The sequence below is a fragment of the Anabrus simplex genome, chromosome 5 (assembly GCF_040414725.1).
Source record: "Anabrus simplex isolate iqAnaSimp1 chromosome 5, ASM4041472v1, whole genome shotgun sequence".
Taxonomy (NCBI): Eukaryota; Metazoa; Arthropoda; class Insecta; order Orthoptera; family Tettigoniidae; genus Anabrus; species Anabrus simplex.
Window position 1 is genome coordinate 409,029,954 of NC_090269.1, and position 22,072 is coordinate 409,052,025.

The window sequence follows — 22,072 nt, forward strand, 5'->3', positions numbered from 1 at the left end:
TTACGAAACTAATGTACTATATACACTTGCGTGGGCTACACCTTTATCTATACCGTACTGAAATTGAGAAGCTTTAAATTCCTAATTTTATATGAAAATATGAAGAAAAAGCTAACAATAAACACAGAGTGTAAGCAAAGCAAAGCAAAATGACCACCGTACAGGTCATGAAGGTCCTTGAGGAGTGGAAGGTAAAGGCTTCCACCATTGTTAACCTAGGCACGTGATGGGGTAGAGTGGTTAGCTCTACTCCCGGCCGCCTTTGCTCCCAGGAATTAACCTGGTACTCATTTTTGGTGTAGCCTGAGTGAACATCAGGGCCATATGCACCTCCGGAAGTGGAAATCTCGTTTCTTAAATTTTACGACTTCCTGATGGGGTTGTGAAAACAACAGTAAATGTCAAAACAAAATTAAAACATAACAAATTAATTTAATAAATATAAAACTACCTGGTGATGTGAACACTGCATTACTTTCATTTTTTATTTCCCTAGCGTGTTATCCTCTGCACTGTTCGCAGACCGATACCACACGCGAGTGCTCTCTTCTTTTGAGGCGTGGCAACATCGCATTCATCACCTCCCGCACCTCTGAAGCCCTGCTGCTGCATGCTTACAAAATACAAAAAAACCAAACCCCATGGCACTACAGCCCTTGAAGGGCCTTGGTCTACCAAGCGATCGCTGCTCAGCCCGAAGACCTGCAGATTGCGAGGTGTCGTGTGGTCAGCACGACGAATCCTCTCGGCCGTTATTCTTGGCTTTCTAGACCGGGGCTGCTATCACACCGTCAGATAGCTCCTCAATTCTAATCACGTTGGCTGAGTGGACCTCGAACCAGCCCTAAGGTCCAGGTAAACATCCCTGACCTTGCCGGGATTCGAACCCGGGGCGTCCGGGAAAGAGGCAGGCACGCTACCCCTACACCACGAGGCCGGCATTACAAAATACAAATGCACTCTAAATACTATTTCCCTCGCATGTCGATGCAATACTTGTCTTTTTGCTCTTCCTGGATCCATCTTACACACGCAAATAATTCCCTAATTACGTTGGTTGTGATATGTACAAATAAAACACGAAACATTCACTCGTGACCCGCACAACCAGGCACCTCTTACTGAAATGATTCTATTGGCTCAGCGGAAAACCCGTCATACTACAAAGCGTGCGAATCTTACTGATCAACCCTCTTCAAACTGCCTCCTCGGCTGCGTTCTACTCTAGCAGTGGCAGACCGTTTATAGCAGGCCTATCCAACGCGGCACCCGTGAACTACATTTTTTATCGCCTTCCAAACGCAGATTTAACTGTACCAACGTTAACCGTATCAAAAAGTTCAGGATTATTTTTGGGCATATACGTAATGGTTAAGAAGAATGCGGCAGGCATCGGCAGCTGGCAGAATTCCTAACCTCCTCACCAGATGGGGCTTCATTCCATTCCTCACACGATCGAATGACCGAAAGCGGCTGAGGATTTTCATTATTTCAAGTAATGATTAAATTGTTCCCTGATATTCCCAGAATTGTGATCCACGTCTTTCTCTTCTTACTGTAGTTTTAGCTATACTCGCTCCGCACCACACCCTCTGATATTTCAATATATTATTCTCTCGGATGTTTTGTGGTTTTGAAGTACGCCGTCTATTGTAACAATTTTGAACATTTCAATCCCCACTTCCTGTTGAGGCTGGGGGATGAGGTGAGCATGTTGACAATAACGCGCTACTGCTACGGGGCCAAGCTCTACATTCGGGAGACTCTTGGGCTGAAATCTCTTCGTTAGCTGCTCTGTGTTTCGCACTTTTACTTCCAGGCAAATACCGTGACAGTTCCTACTCAGAGGCCACAACCGAAGCCTTCCCCCTCCTTACCCATTTTCAGTCACTTTCATTAACTTATTTATTAAAAGAATTTACTAAAAAACAGCTTTGGAAAATCCGTCTGTGCGTTCTACTGGACCGATTTTCTTCTTTATTGTTTTATTTTCTGAATTACTTGCCGGTAAATGATGAGACATTTATACGTCTCTAAATTCAGCCAACTTTGAATAATTATAAAATCAATTCATTAAAGGATCACTCCAATAATTGCAGGCGAAGGCTTACCCTAACCCGCAATACATTCTGTATTTAGCAGGTTGCTAGGCGACTAGCACTTTCATTAATATTTTGGTATATATGATTTTCATCCTTAGTGCTGTTATTGCCTGCAGTCATGTCTCATTACTAGACCGCGAATATTTTAAAAATTCATATGCGCATATGCAAATGCATATTTTGAACGTTAGCGCATATTTTGAACGTTAGTGCATAAATTGATATATTTTTTTCTTATGTGTCTTCGATTATCTAAGATTTCTGAACGAAATAAGAAGTCCAATGAGCTCTATATAATTATGTTGTGCATCCCTTGGTAACACAAGAAGCCTTCCTTGATCAAGGAAAGCACTTTCAATGTCGCAGGCGGATAATAACCCTTTCCACAACAGCTATTTCATTCTTTCGGCAATTCAATCCATAAGCAACTACATTACTGGAATCAGGCAGTCTTTGCCAGAAGAATGTTCTTGGTAGTCGGTACCAGTATACAAGTATTGCCCAGTTTCATCCATCGACGTAGAACGATCATTTTCAGCGTATAATTTAATTCTTTCAGACAACATTGACCCCTGAAAACATTGAAAAACTGTTAATAACCTTCTGCCATGCATCATTTTGCAAGGAATGAAAAATGTTTATCAGTTAAACACTGAGTTAAATAATGCGTTTGAAAGCGTATTTTGTTTTATTTTTAGTGCATATTTTCGAGCATATTTTCAACATTTTGGTGCATATGTGCATGCATATTTTTGGAAGTTTTGGTGTATATGAAACCGGGCCCTATTCGTTACTACCTGTCAAGCCAGAGAGTATACACTGTCTCTGATCACGGAGGAATACTATTCCCTGCTAGATACTCTTTAATTCTCTAACCTTTCCTAGCTTCCAAACATATTCAACAGATGGCAGAGCGTTTGTAATAACTTACATCTTGCTAAGAGAAAGAAGTCTACGTAAAAACCATAGACGCCATCATGACATACGCCTTAGACATTATCTGGAAACACTGTCGAAAGAAAACCTAGCTACACTAGAAAGAGTGAAGGCCATGCTTCTTAAAAATGTTCTCTGTCTGGCAAAAAAGTAATGGTTAAATTATTCCCTGATATTCCTAGAATTGTGATTCACGCCTTTCTCTCCTTAGTTTTAACTATACTCACTCCACACCACACCCTCTGATATTTCAATATGTTATTCTCTCGAATGTTGTGTGGTTTTGAAGAACGCCGTCTATTGGGACAACTTTGAACATTTCAATTCCTACTTCCCATTCAGGCTGGGGGATGAGGTGAGCTCACATGACAACCATTCTATACACGAAGAACTTCGATTAAAAGTACCATTGCCTTCTACGACACAATACCAAGCTTTGCATCAAGAACTGCAGGATTAAAAAAGCGAATATATCGATAGATTTTTACCAAACAGACAGCATGATGGATGAATTTTGACTACGAACTGCCGCATGCCATAACGCTCTTCTTATTAAATGTTCATAGAACCATTGAAAACGGCAGGCAAAACAATGTGACTATTACAAGCAGATCAAAGAAAGTTATCGGACCTATTTATAACGAACACTGTGGAGCAGCGTGGGTCCTCTAGTTTCGTCTTAAATTAGTTCCTCAGCTGAGAGCATCCGGCAGTAAAAAAATGCCATATAATTTCATAACTTATCCCTTCATTCCCGATCCCGTATTAGGAGGCGGGAAAGGTTGGCAGGCATGTAATTGTTAACGGTTAAATATAACCAGCATCACAACAGACAGATTTGGTAATAACATGTACCGAGATAGTTGGTCGTGCAGCTGTGAGCTTAAATTCGGGAGATAGTGGGTTCAAATCCCACTGTCGCGAGCCCTGAATATGGTTTTCCGTAGTTTCCATTTTCACACCAGACAAATGCTGGGGCTGTACATCATTTAAGACCGCGGCCGCTTCCTTCGCACACCTAGCTCTTTTCCATCGCATCGCCGCCATAAGAGCTGCCTGTGCCAGTGCGACGTAAAGCGAACTGTAAAATTATCCACAGTTTTATTCCTTCAGGCAAGCAACTCAATGTTGAAAATATCCTAGGGATATGAGCTGCGAATTGTAGGTAAATAAAATATAATAAAGTATGAGAATATATTCTTTATTTATTCCTAAATATTACAATTATTTTCTTAATCATCATTATCCGGTCGATTAGGTTAGCAGTTTGCCTTTCTCTAACACTACGAAGGCTAATGTGAGTCAGTGCGTTGTTTCAGTTAATCCCTTATTACGACATTCAGTGCGGACATTTAAAAATAATCAATAACACATTACAGAACGAATTATGTAAATAACTTAATTTGCCTAGGATATGAATGATAAATAAAACTTGTAACGAAACAAGCGATTTTAGGCTGTTTTTCCGGAACTGCATTTAGAAAAGAAGTGATATTCAAAATGTGTTTTTATAGTTTGATAGACCTGTTCAAGACTCAGAATTTGAAACCTTTCCGGGTCCTTTATCCCTTTAAATTTTGGGCACAATTGAGGATTTTGCTTTATTTTACGTCTTTGTTAGTATAGGGGCCCCTACTTCGTCTGCTAAGAAATGTTTTCCACATTAACAAGATGCTCTATATACCTAATAGAAGGCTCCACTGTCCTCCGGATACTTGGCTGGGAAGTGTCAGAATCAGCTGAAAGGTACGCACACGTCAATTCGAAGTGTACACGAGCCCTACAGGTGGAAGAACAGAGCAGGTTTCTCAAGTACGTGTTCGTGATCAGTCAGAAACAGGCTTTGAGAGACAAATTTAAGATGCCTACGTAAGTATCTGCGCTGCACGGACGACATCATAGCAGCAGTATTCAGCTAAGATACTGTAAGGGGTGATACTAAAATACTTTTACAAACTTTAAGGACGGGTTCCTTATATCGAAGCAAGAAAAAAATATCACGTACAGAAAACATATGATCCAAAATCCTTCATTTCGTTTACATTTTTATAACTAATTATGAGGGTTAAAGTTGAGTTCACGACTTTCAGGTCCAACCCAACAACTTCATTTATCTATGTACTCATTCATGGAAGATTTTGAGTAAGTGGATGGCGATGACTTGCCATGGAGACTTGCTCACATTTATAATTTGTGTACATTTAATAAGTTACCTGAAAATATATCTATTAGTCTGTCTCTGACGTTTCAATTCTGCAGATGTTACAACGAAAGCGTTTCATACAACCATGGCAGGATATTCATTTCGTGAGCAGGCAGACATTACTTTTATATAAAGCATTGGATGTGAGGCCGCACGGCTGTATCAGAGGTCGTTTCCAGACCGAAGACAGCCGGGTCTTCCAACTTTTGCTGCTGTTTGTTGTCGCATTGCTGCGACAGAACCCATAGCACCACAGACTATTGATCGAGGAAGACCAAGAGTTGCTCGTACGCCTGACCAGGAAGAACACATTCTACAGTCTGTCGAAGAAGATTCAGGTATCAGTACAAGGAAAGTAGTAGTAGTAAAACATTTGCTGATGGCTTCTTGCACAAATTTCCAATCCATTTTTTGTCTCTTCAGTTTGTTTTGCAGGCAAGGCAACGTTTTGAGGAAATGCAATAACAAATTTCCACAACCAACACTATGGGTAGCTCTAATCTGCTTGCTAGAGTTCAGGCTAGACATCAGCATCAGTTCAGGATTAATGTGTGGCTGGAATTGTAGGTGACTATCTGGTAGGTCCATATGTTCTCCCAGCATGTCCCAGCCACCTACAGGGACTTTGTTTAGAACACTCTTTCCCCAACTTACCAGAAGGTGTGCCCCTGCAGATACGAAGAAACATGTGGTTCATGCATGATGGGGCTCTAGAATATTTTAGTCTCACTGTTCGAGATGGACTGATTGGTATCTACCGTGATATATAGTTAACTATAGGAGGACCAGCTCCATGGCCTTCACGTTCCCTCGACCTCAATCTTATGGATTTTTATCTCTGAGTGCACCGTAAATATTTTTTTATGGAGCGGACAACTCGGATGAAGAAACTCTTCTTAGACGTGTTATAGAAGCCTAAGAATCCATTTAACACCGTCAGGAAATATTTAAAAGGGAGCGACAGTTCGTGATTCGTCGAGTGCGTACATGTCTAAACGCAAGAGGAGAACATTTCCAGTATTTTACATGAGTTTACGTCTTGAACAATTCCTAAGAAGCTGAAAATGTCAATGTCAGTATCAAAAACATATTATTATGTTGCTTTAATATGTCCTTAATTAATAACATTTTGAACTTTAATAAATAGAAAACCAAGGATTTTGAGACATACGTTTGCAAGAGCGTAATTCTTCTTTTAGTGCAAGGAACCCGTTCCCAAAATTTCTAAAAGTATTTTAGAATCAGCCTGTATAGATAAGAAGGTCGCCAGCGAGTCTAGAGAAGACGTGGGCAACGATTTAATTTGACAGCTGTCCAATCTACCATTGTTTATGAACGTGGATATGTTATGATACGGGCATTCGTGAGCCTTTACATGAAAACCGATCTCTTGATCATTTACAATGAATCTGTATCTGCTCGGCGGTACATTGACGAGATAATAGTGCCACACGTGATTCCCCACGAAAGCAATGTGGATAAAGCGCGGTATTAATGCATGATAACACTGAGGAGCATGATGACAACATTGTTCGGAGATTCCTGCAAGAGCACCATGTGCAATGAATGGAGCACCCATCCAGAAATCCCGAGTTGAATCCAATGGAAGAGGTCTGGGACCAACCAGAGTAACGCACCCCACCCCAAACGCTACAAATCCTTGAAGAGTGGGGATTTCTGCCTTAAATGATCGTGCGGCGCCTTGCCAGAAGCATGATAAGGCGTTGTGAAGCAGCTATCTTGACCGGTAGCAATACACCTTATTAAGACACTTAATTGCAACGTGTACACAACATCGGACCACTCTCTTCATGGCATGTTGTGAAATGACGTCATGTATCAAGTGTCCGAAGGACGCCATTCATTTCAATTCTTACTTTTTGCAAAGAATAAGGTTTGTTTACATTGCGTATATGTGTTAATTTTAATGCGCAAGCGTATCATGGAGGTATGTATGTCTACCTTCTTAGACCCGTTTTACGATACGGGAAACTTCCTTCAGTGTACAATTCGCTTTACGTCGCACCGATACAGATAGGTCTTATGGCGACGATGGGATACGAAAGGGCTAGGATTAGGAAGGGAGTGGCCGTGACCTTAACTAAGGTACAGCCCCAGCAATTGCCTGGTGTGAAAATGGGAAACTACAGCGGACCACCGTCAGGGTTGTCAACAGTGGGGATCCATCCCACGATCTCCTGAATAAAAGCTCACGACTGCGTGCCCCTAGCCGCACGTCCAATTCGGTCGCTACTTTCTTCAGCTTATCCCAGTTTTTCTGGGGTCGCGGGAGCCAACAGGCTCATTATGGATTTGCCATGGTGTATGATCGGATGCCCTTCCTGACACCACGATATTTTTGACATGAAAATCTCAACCCAGAACTGACCGGGATTACAACCTCAGCCTTCTGGGTGGGAAGCCAGCAGATAAGCCACTGAGCTACTCGTGTCCGCCGCAAGTATCAACATATAAAATGTGACCAAAATTATACAGGGTGTATCCGTGGTTATGTCACAAACTTTCAGGGATGATGGAGGACGGCAAGTGGATCAATTTGAGATTACGAGGCGTAGTCCGGAAACGTTCCAGTCAAAAGTTATTAATAAACCAAGTTGTTTAACGTCCGTCAGTTCTCAACAGCAGCAGTGTACACAGTGCTGCTCAGAGATGTGCTACACACGTTCCCAATTACCCTTCGTTCATTATAATGAAGTCCCACCTCATTTTGGACTGAGGGTTCGTGAACATCCGGAGCAGACATTCCCTGCAAAGTGGATAGGAAGAGGTCCTGTTCCGTGGCCCGCTCGTTCACCTGATCTCATCCCACTTGGTTACTTCTTGTGGGGCCATGTCAAAAGCCTTGTGTATGAGACACCTGTCCAGACTGAAGAGGATCACTCTGTTCAAACGACAGCGGGGATATTCGAACAGGTACGGCAGAACTTTATGCGACGATGCCATGCTGCATTGACGCAAGAGGGCGCCATTTCGAACATTTGTTGTAAATGAAGCAGCTTGTGAAACTTGTGCAGGTAAACGGGCTTAAATTAGTATAGTTCTGCGTATGGTTCCTTATCTCAAATCGATCCATTTGCCGTCCTTCAACATCCTTGAAAATTTGTAACATCATCACGGATACACTCTGTATTTGAGTAGTGTATTAGCATAAAGGAAAAGAGGAAAAAACAGTGTATTTTACTAACCTTCAGAATGTGTTCTATTAATCCTATGTCTGTAGTAGAAGGCCCTCCGCTACTTTCGACGTTACACAACATGTACGTGTATTCAAGAATCTTGCTCCTGAAACAGAAAGGAATGAAGTTCTGTGGAAAACTGAAAGCCTGTTTCCTTTCACAAAAGGGCGAATTCCATTCATTAGTTCAAATATAATGTTTTCTTTCTTTAAAAGTAATATACTATTAGGGTGATTCATATGCCATACAGTGACCACCAGACAAAAGTTTATGGTACACTCACGGGACGAGAAAGGGGTACCTCGTAGGAGACAACTTTTGTCCCATCCTCTATCCTCTAAGGCTCTGTTATTAGTAGAGATCTGTACTTGTGCTAGTGAGGCACGTGATTTACTGCCGCGGTCAGTGATTGTGCTTATAAAGTGCACAGTAACAATTACCCATCGTGGTTTAGTACACCATTGTGCAACAAGTGTTTACTGTTGAAGCTTCGTGGATGAGCTAAAAGCGAGGTATTTCGTCTTTCGAGAAGACTAACGCGATTAAACTAGCCCGCGATGCATTATCAGTTACAGCAATACCAGGAGGACCACCCAATGTACTTGTCAATATAAGTGGGCTCTCAATACACCCCCAGGTGCGTGAATCACTGCCACAATAATATCAGAAATTTTACTCTTCGGCAGACCGAAACTCTTCCAGAAGTTAGTGAAGAATGATGTATTAGAAATACGATGACCCCAATGTCTTCTCTTAGAGAGGCACCGTGGGATTATATATATATATATATATTTCTTCCTTCGAAGTTCCCTTCTTTAGATTGTCTTTTACGAAGTTCAACCCTCTTAACTGAGTCGATAATACACCCTTTCCTACAGTTAGTCTCGAAGTCTACAATGTAAATCTGTCTTACGCTGCCATGAGTTGATAAAACGGAAACAGTTTGGTGCACTTACGTTGATTACATTATATATAGTCATGAATTGGAAATGTAATTCAATAAATAGCATACGTATTGGTGAATAATTAAAATCATATAGTAAAATTCCTTACCTTCTTCACTGCAAGTTATGAAGATTCAATATGAAAAGTAGCATTTTTCAGAGATTGAATATCCAGTTCCATATTTGTAGCTGAAAGTCTCAGGAGGTAAAGCATTGAAGAATCTATCATTCTGGTTCTGTAGCGGTCATTTATGATCTTCATTGTGATAAGAAAAAAACCTTCAAATTTGTGTGCGAACGTAATTTCTATAGCAGCGGGAGGAAGATCTAATTTAATCTAGTGAAATGCAGGACGTCCGGCTCTTCGGTGTAGTGATTAGTGCGATTAGGTGCCACTCCCGGAGGCGCGGGTTTGATTCCCACCTCAGCCATCCTCGAAGTGGTTTCCTGGGTTTCCCACTTCTCCTACAGACAAATATCGGGATGGTACCTAACTTAATGTGACGGTCATTTCCTTCCCTCTTTCTTGTCTACGTGCGCGTAGAGGCGCGCGGCTGTGAGCTTGCATCCGGGAGATAGTAGGTTCGAATCCCACTATCGGCAGCCCTGAAAATGGTTTTCCGTGGTTTCCCATTTTCACACCAGGCAAATGCTGGGGCTGTACCTTAATTAAGGCCACGGCCGCTTCCTTCCAACTCCTAGGCCTTTCCTATCCCATCGTCGCCATAAGACCTATCTGTGTCGGTGCGACGTAAAGCCCCTAGCAAAAAAAAAACTTTCTTGTCTATTCCTTTTATTCTTCCCATCCCCCCACATGACCCCTGTTCAGCATAGCAGGTGAGACCACCAGGGCGAGGTACTGGTCCTTCTCCTCAGTTTTATCCTCGACCCAAAGTCTCACGCTCCAGGACATTGTCCTTGAGGTGGTAGAAGTAGGATCCCTCGCTGACTCCGAGGAAAAAGCCAACCATGGAGGGTAAACGGATTATGAAACAAAGAAAGAAAGAAAGAAAGGCTGGACCGGTATATGGATAGGCCTAACACGATGTTAAAAATTGTTGCAAAAGTATGGTTAAGTTGATTTTATTACTAGCAGAAAAAAACAATCGACCTGTTTCTGTTTCTATACTTTCAAACCTCGAATCAGAGTTTATTCGACAACGGGCTGAGCAGCTCAGACGGTAGAGCGCTAGCCCTCTGGCCCCAACTTTGCAGGTTCGATCCTGCCTCAGTCTATTGGTATTTGACTATACTCAAATAAGTCAGCCTCGTGCAGGCAGATTTACTAGCAAGTAAAACGGCTCTCGCGGGACAAAATTTAGGCAACTTGTGGTCTCCCAATAACAATAAAAATGTAGTTCGAGGACGTAAAACTAATAATCTTGTTATTCATCGGCAAAATGTATCTGATTTTCCCTGGCGTTTTACTAGTTACGGTGTGGGGGGGAGGCACTTTTAATGCATTTAGCCTAGCTTACGGTCTGTTGCCTTTTCTGACATCGACTCTATGTGGAGGTATTTATTCGCTATTGCGTTCTGTCCTGATTGGCCGTGATGTGTTGCGTGTATTTGAAGATGTGTGGACTATCAAGACGAACAAATCCACTTACCTCCGGACCTAGAAGAATGTAAAAAAATTCGTGTGGCTATTTCTAGCCGAGTGCAGCCCTTGTAAGGCAGACCCTCCGATGAGGGTGGGCGGCATCTGCCATGTGTAGGTAACTGCGTGTTTTTGTGGTGGAGGATAGTGTTATATGTGGTGTGTGAGTTGCAGGGATGTTGCGTGCAGCACAAACACCCAGCCCCCGAGTCATTGGAATTAACCAATGAAGGTTAAAACCCCCGACCCGGCCGGGAATCGAACCCTCTGAACTGAAGGCCAGTACGCTGACCATTCAGCCAACGAGTCGGACCTAGAAGAATTGACCAGACACGATTAGTATCGAATCAACCCGGGACCCTATGCAGCGAAGACCAGTACATTGACCATTCGCACCGAGCATTACCTCAGTCTCCCACTTCCCACTTCCCCTCCCTTCTTTCTCTTCTCTGATGCACAGCAACAGGCAGTGGCTGACACTATACCATAGCAAATACGTCGAGTTCGTTAATTTGAATCGCGCGTCCAGAAATAACAATGCGACGTCATTTCCTCGAAAAGAATAATTTTCACTGCCAATCCGAATGCACCATCGTTCTTAACCTAACACGAAGAGTATCCCTGATTATTTTGTGGGCATAGTTCTGATACACTCTGGGAAATACACAGGAACACACCAGCATAACACATGAAAATCTTTCCCACATCAAATGTTTAAAATGCCTTTCGTTAGCATTGATAAATCCATCAAACCGCAGTCTTCTTGAATCCCGGATACGCTATTGTATCCCTGGAATATTCCGTACTCGTAGTAAGAAATGACAAGGAAACTTCACTGCTTGAATCAAACATGGACGATTTGCATCACGACAAATCAAAATTATTTAGACAGGGTGAGTTGGCCGTGCGGTTAGAGATCTCGCTGACAAATGACTCCCTTTCAAGTAAGTGGAAATAAATTCAGTTTAGTACACGGTTTCAGAATTTTTTATTTGTAAGGAAAGCTTGAAGGACAGCTGTGATCATGTATGTAGTATTATTATTGTAACGCGGTGTTTGGTACAACATCAAAAATATATGGACTTCAGGTCTCAGTTGCGATTGTGTTTTCTTCTTCTTCTTGCGTTCCGGCCTTCTAAGGACCACGTTACAATTTCAATTGTTCCTCCTTAGTTGTTCTTTCCTTTTCTTCCAGTATTCTTTCATTGTTTCACTGTGTTTCTTTTTCCTGTCTTCAGTCCACTTTGTGCCTGTTTTCTTTTCCTTCCTCCCTTGGAATCCTTCCATTTGTAAGACTTTCTTCCTAAAAATCTTTCTTTCCAATAATTCTTCTTCTCGTATGTTGTTCCTTTCCAGGTCTTTCTTGACTTCTTGAATCCAGGTGGTAGTTGATTTCTTTTCCCAAAAGTACTTGAAGATTCGTTTAGTTAGTCTATTGTCATCCATTCTGTAAATGTGTCCAAGAAATAGCAATCTCCTTTTTCTTATTGTTTCTGATATGTTTTCTACGTTCTGGTAAATTTCATTGTTACTTCTTAATTTCCAAAACTCTGCAATTCTTGGAGGACCTAATATTTTCCTTATAATTCTTCTTTCTAATATTTCTAATTTATCAAGCTTGTAGTTCAGTGCTAGACATTCGCTGGCATTCTGGTTTCACTACTGTGTTGTAGTGCTTTATTTTAAGTTTCCTTGATAAGCACTTTTTGTTGTAAGTATTCTTAGTTATACCGTATGCTCTTTCCATCTTTTGTATCCTCTCCTCTATAGCAGATTTTTCTAAACCATTTTCTTGAATTGTCTCACCCAAATATTTGAATTTCTTTACCTTTTCTATTCGACCAATATCCGTTGCTAAAAACTTTGGGGCACTTTTTATATTCGTCAAAAATTTTGTTTTCTCGGCAGAGATTCTCAAGCCTGTCATGTTGGCTGTCTTTTCAAGGAGATTGACTTGCATTGCTGCATCTGTAAGGCTTTCTGAAAGTATGGCAAAGTCATCTGCAAATGCTAGGCAATTTATTGCAACACCTTTGTTCTTCTTCCCCAGCATGAGTGGCAATATTTTAGATTCTTTCAGTTTTTCATTCCAAATTCTTACAATTTTCTCCATGACACAATTGAAAAGGAGTGGAGATAGACCATCGCCCTGCCTGACACCTGTATTTATTTTGAAAGGTCGAGATACTTCACCCATAAATTTTACTTTCGAGATAGTGTCTGTAAGTGTTTCACGAATTAGGTTTGCCAATTTAGTTTTAACTCCAAATTCACGGATTACTTTATCTAGGGTTTCCCTATCAACAGAGTCAAAGGCTTTTTTAAAGTCAATAAATGTTACAACTATGTCTTTGGAGTTTATTAATCTGTGTCGAATTATAGATTTCAGGTTGAAAATCTGTTCGGAGCAAGATCTTCCTTCTCTAAATCCACCTTGATATTCACCCAATTGACTGTCCAGTGTCGATTTTACTCTATTTAGTAGTATTGTTGAGAATATCTTGTAAGCAACTGGCAAGAGAGATATACCTCTGTAGTTGTTGACATCCTGCTTGTTACCCTTCTTGTGTAATGGGTGTATTAGAGCCACTTTCTAATCCTCTGGGATCTTTTCTGTTTCCCAAATTTCTTCAAAGATTGTTTGTAGATCTTCTATAATTTTTGGTTCAGCCCATTTTAATAGTTCAGCTGTTATGGAGTCTTCCCCACTAGCTTTGTTATTTTTAAGATTTTTTATTGCTTCCTTTATTTCTTCCGCTGTTGGAGGTGAATCAGCTTCTAGATTTTCCTGAATTTCTGAAAATTCTAATTTATGATTTGGCTCAGGGCAGTTCAGCAGGTGTTCGAAGTGTTTTGCCAGAATCTCACAATTCTCGGCATTGTTAAGGGCAATATTACCATTTGCATCTCTGAAGCAAGTGCTCCGGGATTGATAACCTTTCAGGTTATTCTTAAAGGTCTGATATAAATTTCGGGAGTTATTTCTTACAAAATTATTCTCAATTTCTAATAGCTGCGATTTTTCAAAAGATCTTTTAACCTGCCTTATTATTCTTGTTGTTTCCTTTCTTTGTTGTTTAAATAGCTCATAGTGTTCATTCATTCCAGAACATTTCCATTTTTTCCACTTTTTCACTCTTTCCATAAGTGCTTCCTCACATACGTTATTCCACCATACTTTCTTTTTAGTTTTAACTGATCCAAATACTTTCTTCGCTACACTATTAATCTGTTTAGATAATTCTGGCCATTTGCCATGCTGAGTTATTTTAATTTCTTCCTGGAAGTTTTCTATAGTTGCTTGTGTAATTTTGAGCCTATCTATGTTGTATTTCAATAATTTTCTCGGCCTTCTTTGATTCCTGCGAGGTAGAAGCATTAGCTTAATTTTAGAGAGGTAATGATCGGAGTCAAACTCCCCACTTCTTATTACTTTAACATTCATAATTTCCTTAATACTTTCTTGAGAAATAGCTACATGGTCCAACTGAAACTCACCTAACATCGGATTTGGGGACACCCATGTTTTAGCCTTTCTTGGAAGTTTCTTAAAGAAGGTCGACATTAATTTTAGGTGAAAGGATTTACAGAGATTAATTAGTCTCATGCCATTTTTGTTTGTTCTTTTGTGTGCCGGATATGCCCCTACTGTTTTGCTGAACAATTTTTCTTTGCCTACCTGTGCATTAAAATCACCGAGTAGAATAATAACATTTGATTTTGGAATTTTTGACATTTCATCATCTAGAAGACTCCAGAATTCTTCAGTTTTACTTGGGTTCTTGCTATTATCTTCATTTATTGGTGCATGACAGTTAACAAATGTATACTTTTTGTTCTTGCATTTAAGTGTGAGAAAAGATAACCTTTCTGAACTAGATTTAAATTCCATAACATTATCAACTATTGCTTTATGGACATAAAAGGCGGTACCTAGTAGTGGCATTCCTTTCATAATTTTGACTGCTGGTTTACCTTTAAAGATTCTATAATTTTTGGTGTCTGTTACATTCTCATCCATAAACCGTGTCTCTTGAGCTGCTAAGATCTGGATTTCATGTCTATCTAAGAAAATTTCCAGTTCTTTCTGTTTGCCGGTTTTTAGCAAGGAATTTACATTAAGAGTGCCTGCAAAGAATTTCCTCTTAAATTTAAGTCTGAAAGGATTCCAAGGATGCTCCGACTCACCCTTATTGCAGATGTTGGGACTCCCCAGAACCCTAGGTCCCGATGCATTGCATAACGCAATGGTGGATTTCTCTTCCGAGCTACCACCTGGGGTAGTGCTTTCATTCAGCGGACTTTCCATTCTGCAATTGAAATTGTACATTGTACAAGGTAGGAAATTAATTCCAAGATAAGATCGGATTGTTAGTCCGAAATGATTTTTTATTCGTGCTTTACTCCACTAGGTTCTTCCGCTCTCTCCGCCGTTGGGACATTAAATTCCTCATCCGCCTTCGAGACCGTTGACCAGGTTTCACCTGTAACCCTAGGCAGGGGCCCTTACAGGGTGCTACCATCCGGAGCCAGATGGACCCAGGTTTTTTTACGAGGTTGTTACTCCTCCCCCTCCTCCTTCCCCATCACTTGCAAGATGGGGCCCCGGGCTTGGGACCGGCAATGGCGGAGTTGCGATTGTGTTTTATTTATAAGTTATGTATTTTCTTTCAGGTAATATGTGTTTCACCGACCAAGAACTGTTAAGAATAGTGATATCAGAAGATTAACATACACAAGATGGCATTTTGAAATCAAAACGTTTCGGAAACTTGTTACCTCTTGTCTGGTGTTAGTTAAATATTTGCTATTGTATATGGTTATATTTGCGAAATCACATTACTCCTGCAGGTGTCATTAACATAAGCCTGTTATTGAACAACATGATAGTGTGTCGAGTTGGAAGATATCGGAATTTTCCCGCTGTGAGGTTGTAAAATAAATTTTATTTGTGTTTTCCGAAGACTATTTGGAATGTGCAGAATAATATCATAAAAATTCCTTTATTGTGTTGTTGTATATGCTTGGAAAATAAAATATTTTTTAAATTTTTTACTAATGGCAATATTTACCCCCTTTTATCACAAATCAGTCCTGAGATCCACATATGTGGACCGGTCACTCCAAGGGCACCACTCACTTAGAATTATTTTTATTTAAGAGTTTGTGTTTGAAATGAGAATAAGGACCTAAAAACAAAATAGTTATTTTTTCCTGACTTCGCAGTTCACGCCTAAGACTGTAAAGGGTAACTAAAATATCATTTTTCACTTAGTCACGAAAGTCATCCATGTTTGACTCATGCACTGAAGTTTTTGGTTTCGTAGAGATTATGTCCTTAAGAAAAGTATAAGAGGTGTGTACAAGGAATTATGTGGTGATAAAACATAAAAATTAATGTTACTGAAGCAGTGCACAGTCCACTAAGCTACCAGAGCCGTAATGGTCATTCAGTCCTGAATTAATGAAGGTAATGCGAGCATTATGATATACTGTGATATGCGATAGTTATCTGTCGGAAATGGATTAGCCCATACATTAGTCAACTTGGTGATGTTGGTAGATTTCTACAGCTGGGAATTTAGGGACGCCATTTTTGCTGCAGGTGGGTAAGGAAGCACGGTGCTGCAATCAGGCGGATAAATACTTCAACAAGATCAAGTCATGAGTTCTACAATTCACAATCTCTCTGACTATCCATGTTTACATTACTGTGAAGCAGCGTGGAAAGTAATTAGAATACGGTAAAGTATAATTTTCCGTACTCTTGTGATTACGGAAAGAACGCAGTTACGTCACAGTATTAAATAAAATATATTTTCCGCTTCGACATGACAATGCGTCCAGGAGAGGATTAAATAATGGTCGGTTGTACAAAGGATAATGGCTCTTCTTGTGAAAACCTCAGGAGAAAAAATAAAGCAGTTGATAACTCGTGAGAAAGAATCTCACATCCCGTAGAGTAAACTTAGAAGCTGCCCATCACCTGACGTAGAGCGGTGACATATTTTATCGCCCGTAATACCAGTTGCGTAGGCTGATTTCTATGTTCGTTATAATGGCATAATAATAACAATATGTCGGCGAGAAAAGGGAAGAAGAAACATGAGGTGAAGATACAGATATTCAGTTGTGAACAAAGTTGAAAACTCTATATTAAAAATATACTCAACTCGTTAGCCGTGATCCTCCCCTGCTTTCTCTTGGTTAGCAGATCTGTCATGTTGACGGTAGACTGTCTGAACTTTGTCTCACTGCAGATGGTGACCGCAGGGAAGGGGATGTCCCAGGCTGGAGTTGAAGTCTCGGCGAAGGTCACGATCACTGGAGAGGTCTTCCATTTATTCCACTGTTTTCCGATCACGTTCATGCAGAAGGCGATACTGAGGGAAATGGCCAAAACCCAGCAAACTCTGAAACATAAGGAAGAGATGAACTGCTATCGTCAATACTGATTTGTTACCAGGCTACCTTGTGAAATCGAGACTATTTGAACTGCTTTGAAAAACCGAGACGGTAAACACGTGCTCCATTCAGTCGGAAGGACGCAGTTTCAATTCGCCGTCAGGAGAAAGAAAACTTCATAACGAAACTTTCACTTCTGGAGGGGTACATGTCACTGAGGTTCAGTCAGGTTACACGATAATCCTTTTAGTAGACTTGGAAACAATGTCAACTTTCTTTATGTCTCGGAGACTGATTCCAAGCGTCACTAAGACTGAAGTCTCCTGCTTCTATCTCACTAATTGCATAACAAACTATGAACTAACTGTCTTAGAAAATCTCAGGGCGAGTTTAAGATAGGTGCCAACTTAAAGGATACAATGCTTTGTATCACTGGTATCGTATCGGTACTAGGTTAATTCCCCGTCATATAGTCAAAAAAAGGTAAGGAATATGATTTCCTCTTCAGGAGGTGCGCATGGCTCTGAGGTTCACTCAGCGTACACAAAAAACGGATATCGAGTTAAGTCCTTGTACGGGCATAGAGCTAACCACTCCACCCCATCAAGTCCGAGGTTACGGATACAGAAGTCTTTACCTTCCTCCCATCCAAGAGGCTTCATGGCAGTCCGGAGGTGAATTTGCTTTTGATTTACCAGTTTAAATCATGGAGACAAAGACGACCGGACCTAGAGACAACGACTTTATTCCATTTAGAGCCCAAGGTATGGAGAGTGGGAACCTTCAGGTTTGACTGTTCCAAGGGCCTCCATGGCCTGTACGGGGATAATACTATCGGATTTAATAAACTGTGAGAAGAGAGGCGGTTTACAGAAACAGTAAGGTCGAGGTTTAAGACCATGGAAGTTGAAAGTTGTAACTGAACCCTTTAATGACTAGTCAACGTTTCACTAAAAAAATGTATGAAAAATGTGACTGGTCATTTTTTGACAAGTCGTTGCATAATATCATCAAGATTAATCAGGATTTGGGTGTCTATAAAACCGACATTTCATACGTGGCATCCTTAGTGTAAGCATTGAATTGGACACTGAGTTTGGTCATCAATATCACGGCTGATTAACCTAGCCAAAAAGTACTTTCCAAATACATATTGGATTTGTCAAAATAAAGCATGATCAGATGTTTCCGTCACTACTTGTTATTTTTTTTACAATCCGGTGTCAACTTATAGAGTAGACTAATAATGCAAAAAGAAATTAAGTTTTACATCAGCCGAGCACAATCTAAATATAGTGTAACCCCTCTAAGTTGGACACCTATGGTTCCTTAAAAATGTGTCGAATGTAGTGGGGTGTCCAATCTACAGGGTGGGTGTACATTATTTCAAAAGTACACGGACAGTGCAGGAAAGGAAAAACTCTGAGCTAGTGTGTACTCTATATACTTATAATAAGTGTGGTTCTTTGAATGCATATACAGTACACTGAATTTAAGACCTACTAATAGTTAAAAAAGTATTACATTATTGTTTTATGTTATATTATACATATGGTACTGTTCAGTACTCACCCTTTACTGCTTAGCGAAATAATCAGTCACAGGACTGTTTCGTTTTTCGACTTTTGTATGTTGCCATTCTTACCCAATTATTTTCCTTCGTAATCGAAATAGTTTAAATCATGTCTGGTTGGTTATAAGCAAACGAACAACGTTCCAGCTCATTAATACACTGCACAGCTTTTGCATAAGGGGTTGTTCCTTGAGAACAGAAACTGATCTTCACCTTTTCCTTATTCTTCTTCTGAAGAATGATAACAATCCATCAATAGTTCCAAGAATATCATCGTGGACTTTCAACACATTATCGAAATCACTAAAAAAATCAACGCCTCACAATTCACTGCGAAGGACTTCAGGGAAACATCTAATTTCCTCAGTGAACATATTTCACAATATTGTTTCTTTAGATGCGCCCATCCAGGCACCATGGATCCAGAAAATTGCGTCGAGGACAGTCACACTCCGTGTAAATTCGATTGCAATGTTACACATATCAGCCAAATTACAGGAATATTCTGTCTTAACATAATTGTTTTAATTGCTCTTGAACAGGCATCATGTTAAAATTGCTTGCATTATACCATTACAAAACACAAAACAAAAAGTTTTGAACCTGTCCAAACTGTCACTTAATGGCTGTCCAATGTTCAGAGTTGACGAGTGTCCAATGTCCAAAGTTGAGGAGTGTCCAATGTACAGAGGATTTTTAACGTGTAAATATATAGGGGATTAAACGGTGCATTCAAAATATGTCCAATCAAAAGGGGTGTCCAGGATGAATGGGGCCAAAGTGGGGGTTTCACTGTACCGTATATGAAGTGGTATTTCGGTCTGTTCCTTCGGTTTGAATATTGACCTGATATTTGGTATTTATCATCAGGCCGATGTAGCGATGTAGAGTTCAGTTTTTCTTCTTTTGTTACAGCGTCACGGAAAACGGCTGAGTGGAATTTCCAGAAATGTTAACCCTGCGTATCATATTTGTAACAGGATGCATTAGAATAGATATTCATGACTTATAAGTCCGAAACCGGTAGAGTACCTCAAGAAAGTAATGGGTGCATGGCAATGAATAAGTTCCTTTTTTCCTTTTCTTATAATTTCTTGCAACTGGCTTTACATCACACTGACATGAATAGGTCTTATGGCGACAGTGGGATAGGAAAGGGCTAGAAGTGGGAAGGAGGTGGCCGTGGCCTTAATTAAGGTACAGCCCCAGCGTTTGTCTTGTGTGAAAATTGAAAACCTCGGAAAACCATCCTCAATACTACCAGCAGTGGGGCTTGAACCCATTATATTCCGTGTGGAAACTTACAGCTACATGTCCCTAAACGCACGACCAAACTGCTCGGTGAATAGGTTCCTCGTAGATACATTATTCTCGGAAATAATTGAACCAGTATACTTGGTAATCACCCATATGGGAGGTGAATTATATTTTGATATCCAAGTGTTGTTCTCTCCGTTAAATTAAGTATCACTTAGCATGTTCTTGATTATATTTCTCTCGATTCCTCACTTTGCTAGTGACATTATATTTGTGTTTTACAATTTGCCTTGCGTCGCACCGACACAGTTAGGTGGTATGGCGACGATGGGATAGGAAAGGGATAGGAATAGGAAGGAAGCATCCATGGCCTTAATTAAGGAACAGCCTGAGCATTTGCCTCGTAAATGGGAAACAAAGGGAAATCGTCTTCAGGGCGGCGACAGTGGGGTTCGAATCCAGTATCTCCTGAAAGCAAGATGATAGCTACGGACCCAAACCACGTAGCCACTCGCTCGGTACTGACAATTTAACGCACGCATGTGGACAGTTTCTCCCTTTCAGTTGCTTCTCGTGACATATTCGTTTCCTGGCTCTCTGAAGCCCTGTGCGCTTTCATCTTAATGCCTAATCTCTTCATTCTTGAATGAAAATCAATTATCACGTTTACATTCAGAAGTGCAGAGAGATGTACAAAGCATTTAAAACATTACAAACCGAGCGAGTTGACCGTGATATCAGGGCCGCGTAGCTGTAAGCTTGGATTCGGGAGATGGTGGGTCGAATCTCACCGTGTGTAACCCTGAAGATCGATTTCCGTGATTTCCAATTGAACAGCAGGCAAATGTTGCGGCTGTACCTTACTTAAGGCCACGCCCGCTTCCTTCCAACTCCTAGGCTTTTCCTCTCCCATCGTCGCCATCTGTGTCAGTGGGACGTACAGCAATTTGTAAAAAAAGAAGAGAACGATGATATTTTGATATTAATTTCTCTTACTTTTCACGGTATCGAAAAAGAGTTGGAACAAAATGTTTGTTAGTAAGATTTTACAAAATTTTTTGTCATGAAAATTGTTACTAATTATTATTATTATTATTATTATTATTATTATTATTATTATTATTATTATTATTATTATTATTATTATTATTATTATTATACATACATACATACATACATTATCATTATAGACTGTTATGCCTTTCAGCGTTCAGTCTGCTAGCTTCTGACAATTTACTAAACGTCGCCACAATCCTCGATTTGCAACTAGTGTTGTGGCCTCATTTCGTTCTATACCTCTTATCTTTAAATCGTTAGAAACTGAGTCTAACCATCGTCGTCTTGGTCTCCCTCTACTTCTCTTACCCTCGATAACAGAGTCCATTATTCTCCTAGGTAAACTATCCTCCTCCATTCGTCTCACATGACCCCACCACCGAAGCCGGTTTATGCGTACAGCTTCATCCATGGAGTTCATTCCTAAATTAGCCTTTATCTCCTCATTCCGAGTACCCTCCTGCCATTGTTCCCACCTGTTTGTACCAGAAATCATTCTTCCTACTTTCATGTCTGTTACTTCTAACTTATGAATAAGATATCCTGAGTCCACCCAGCTTTCGCTCCCGTAAAGCAAAGTTGGTCTGAAAACAGACCGATTTAAAGATAGTTTCGTCTGGGAGCTGACTTCCTTCTTACAGAATACTGCTGATCGCAACTGCGAGCTCACTGCATTAGCTTTACTACACCTTGATTCAATCTCACTTACTATATTACCATCCTTGGAGAACACACAACCTAAATACTTGAAATTATCGACATGTTCTAGCTTTGTATCACCAATCTGACATTCAATTCT

General features: G+C 40.4%; 1 protein-coding gene across 1 annotated transcript in view; it reads right to left on the reverse strand.

The window, feature by feature from the left end:
- LOC136874582 (pickpocket protein 28) overlaps positions 1-22,072 on the reverse strand; it is an 82,955-nt gene that overhangs the window by 51,550 nt on the left and 9,333 nt on the right. The window contains exons 2-3 of the mRNA XM_068227862.1: positions 17,156-17,395; positions 8,448-8,544 (exon numbers count right to left, since the gene is read on the reverse strand). Coding sequence (XP_068083963.1) covers positions 8,448-8,544; positions 17,156-17,395 — 337 coding nt within the window. The remainder of the gene's footprint in view (positions 1-8,447; positions 8,545-17,155; positions 17,396-22,072) is intronic.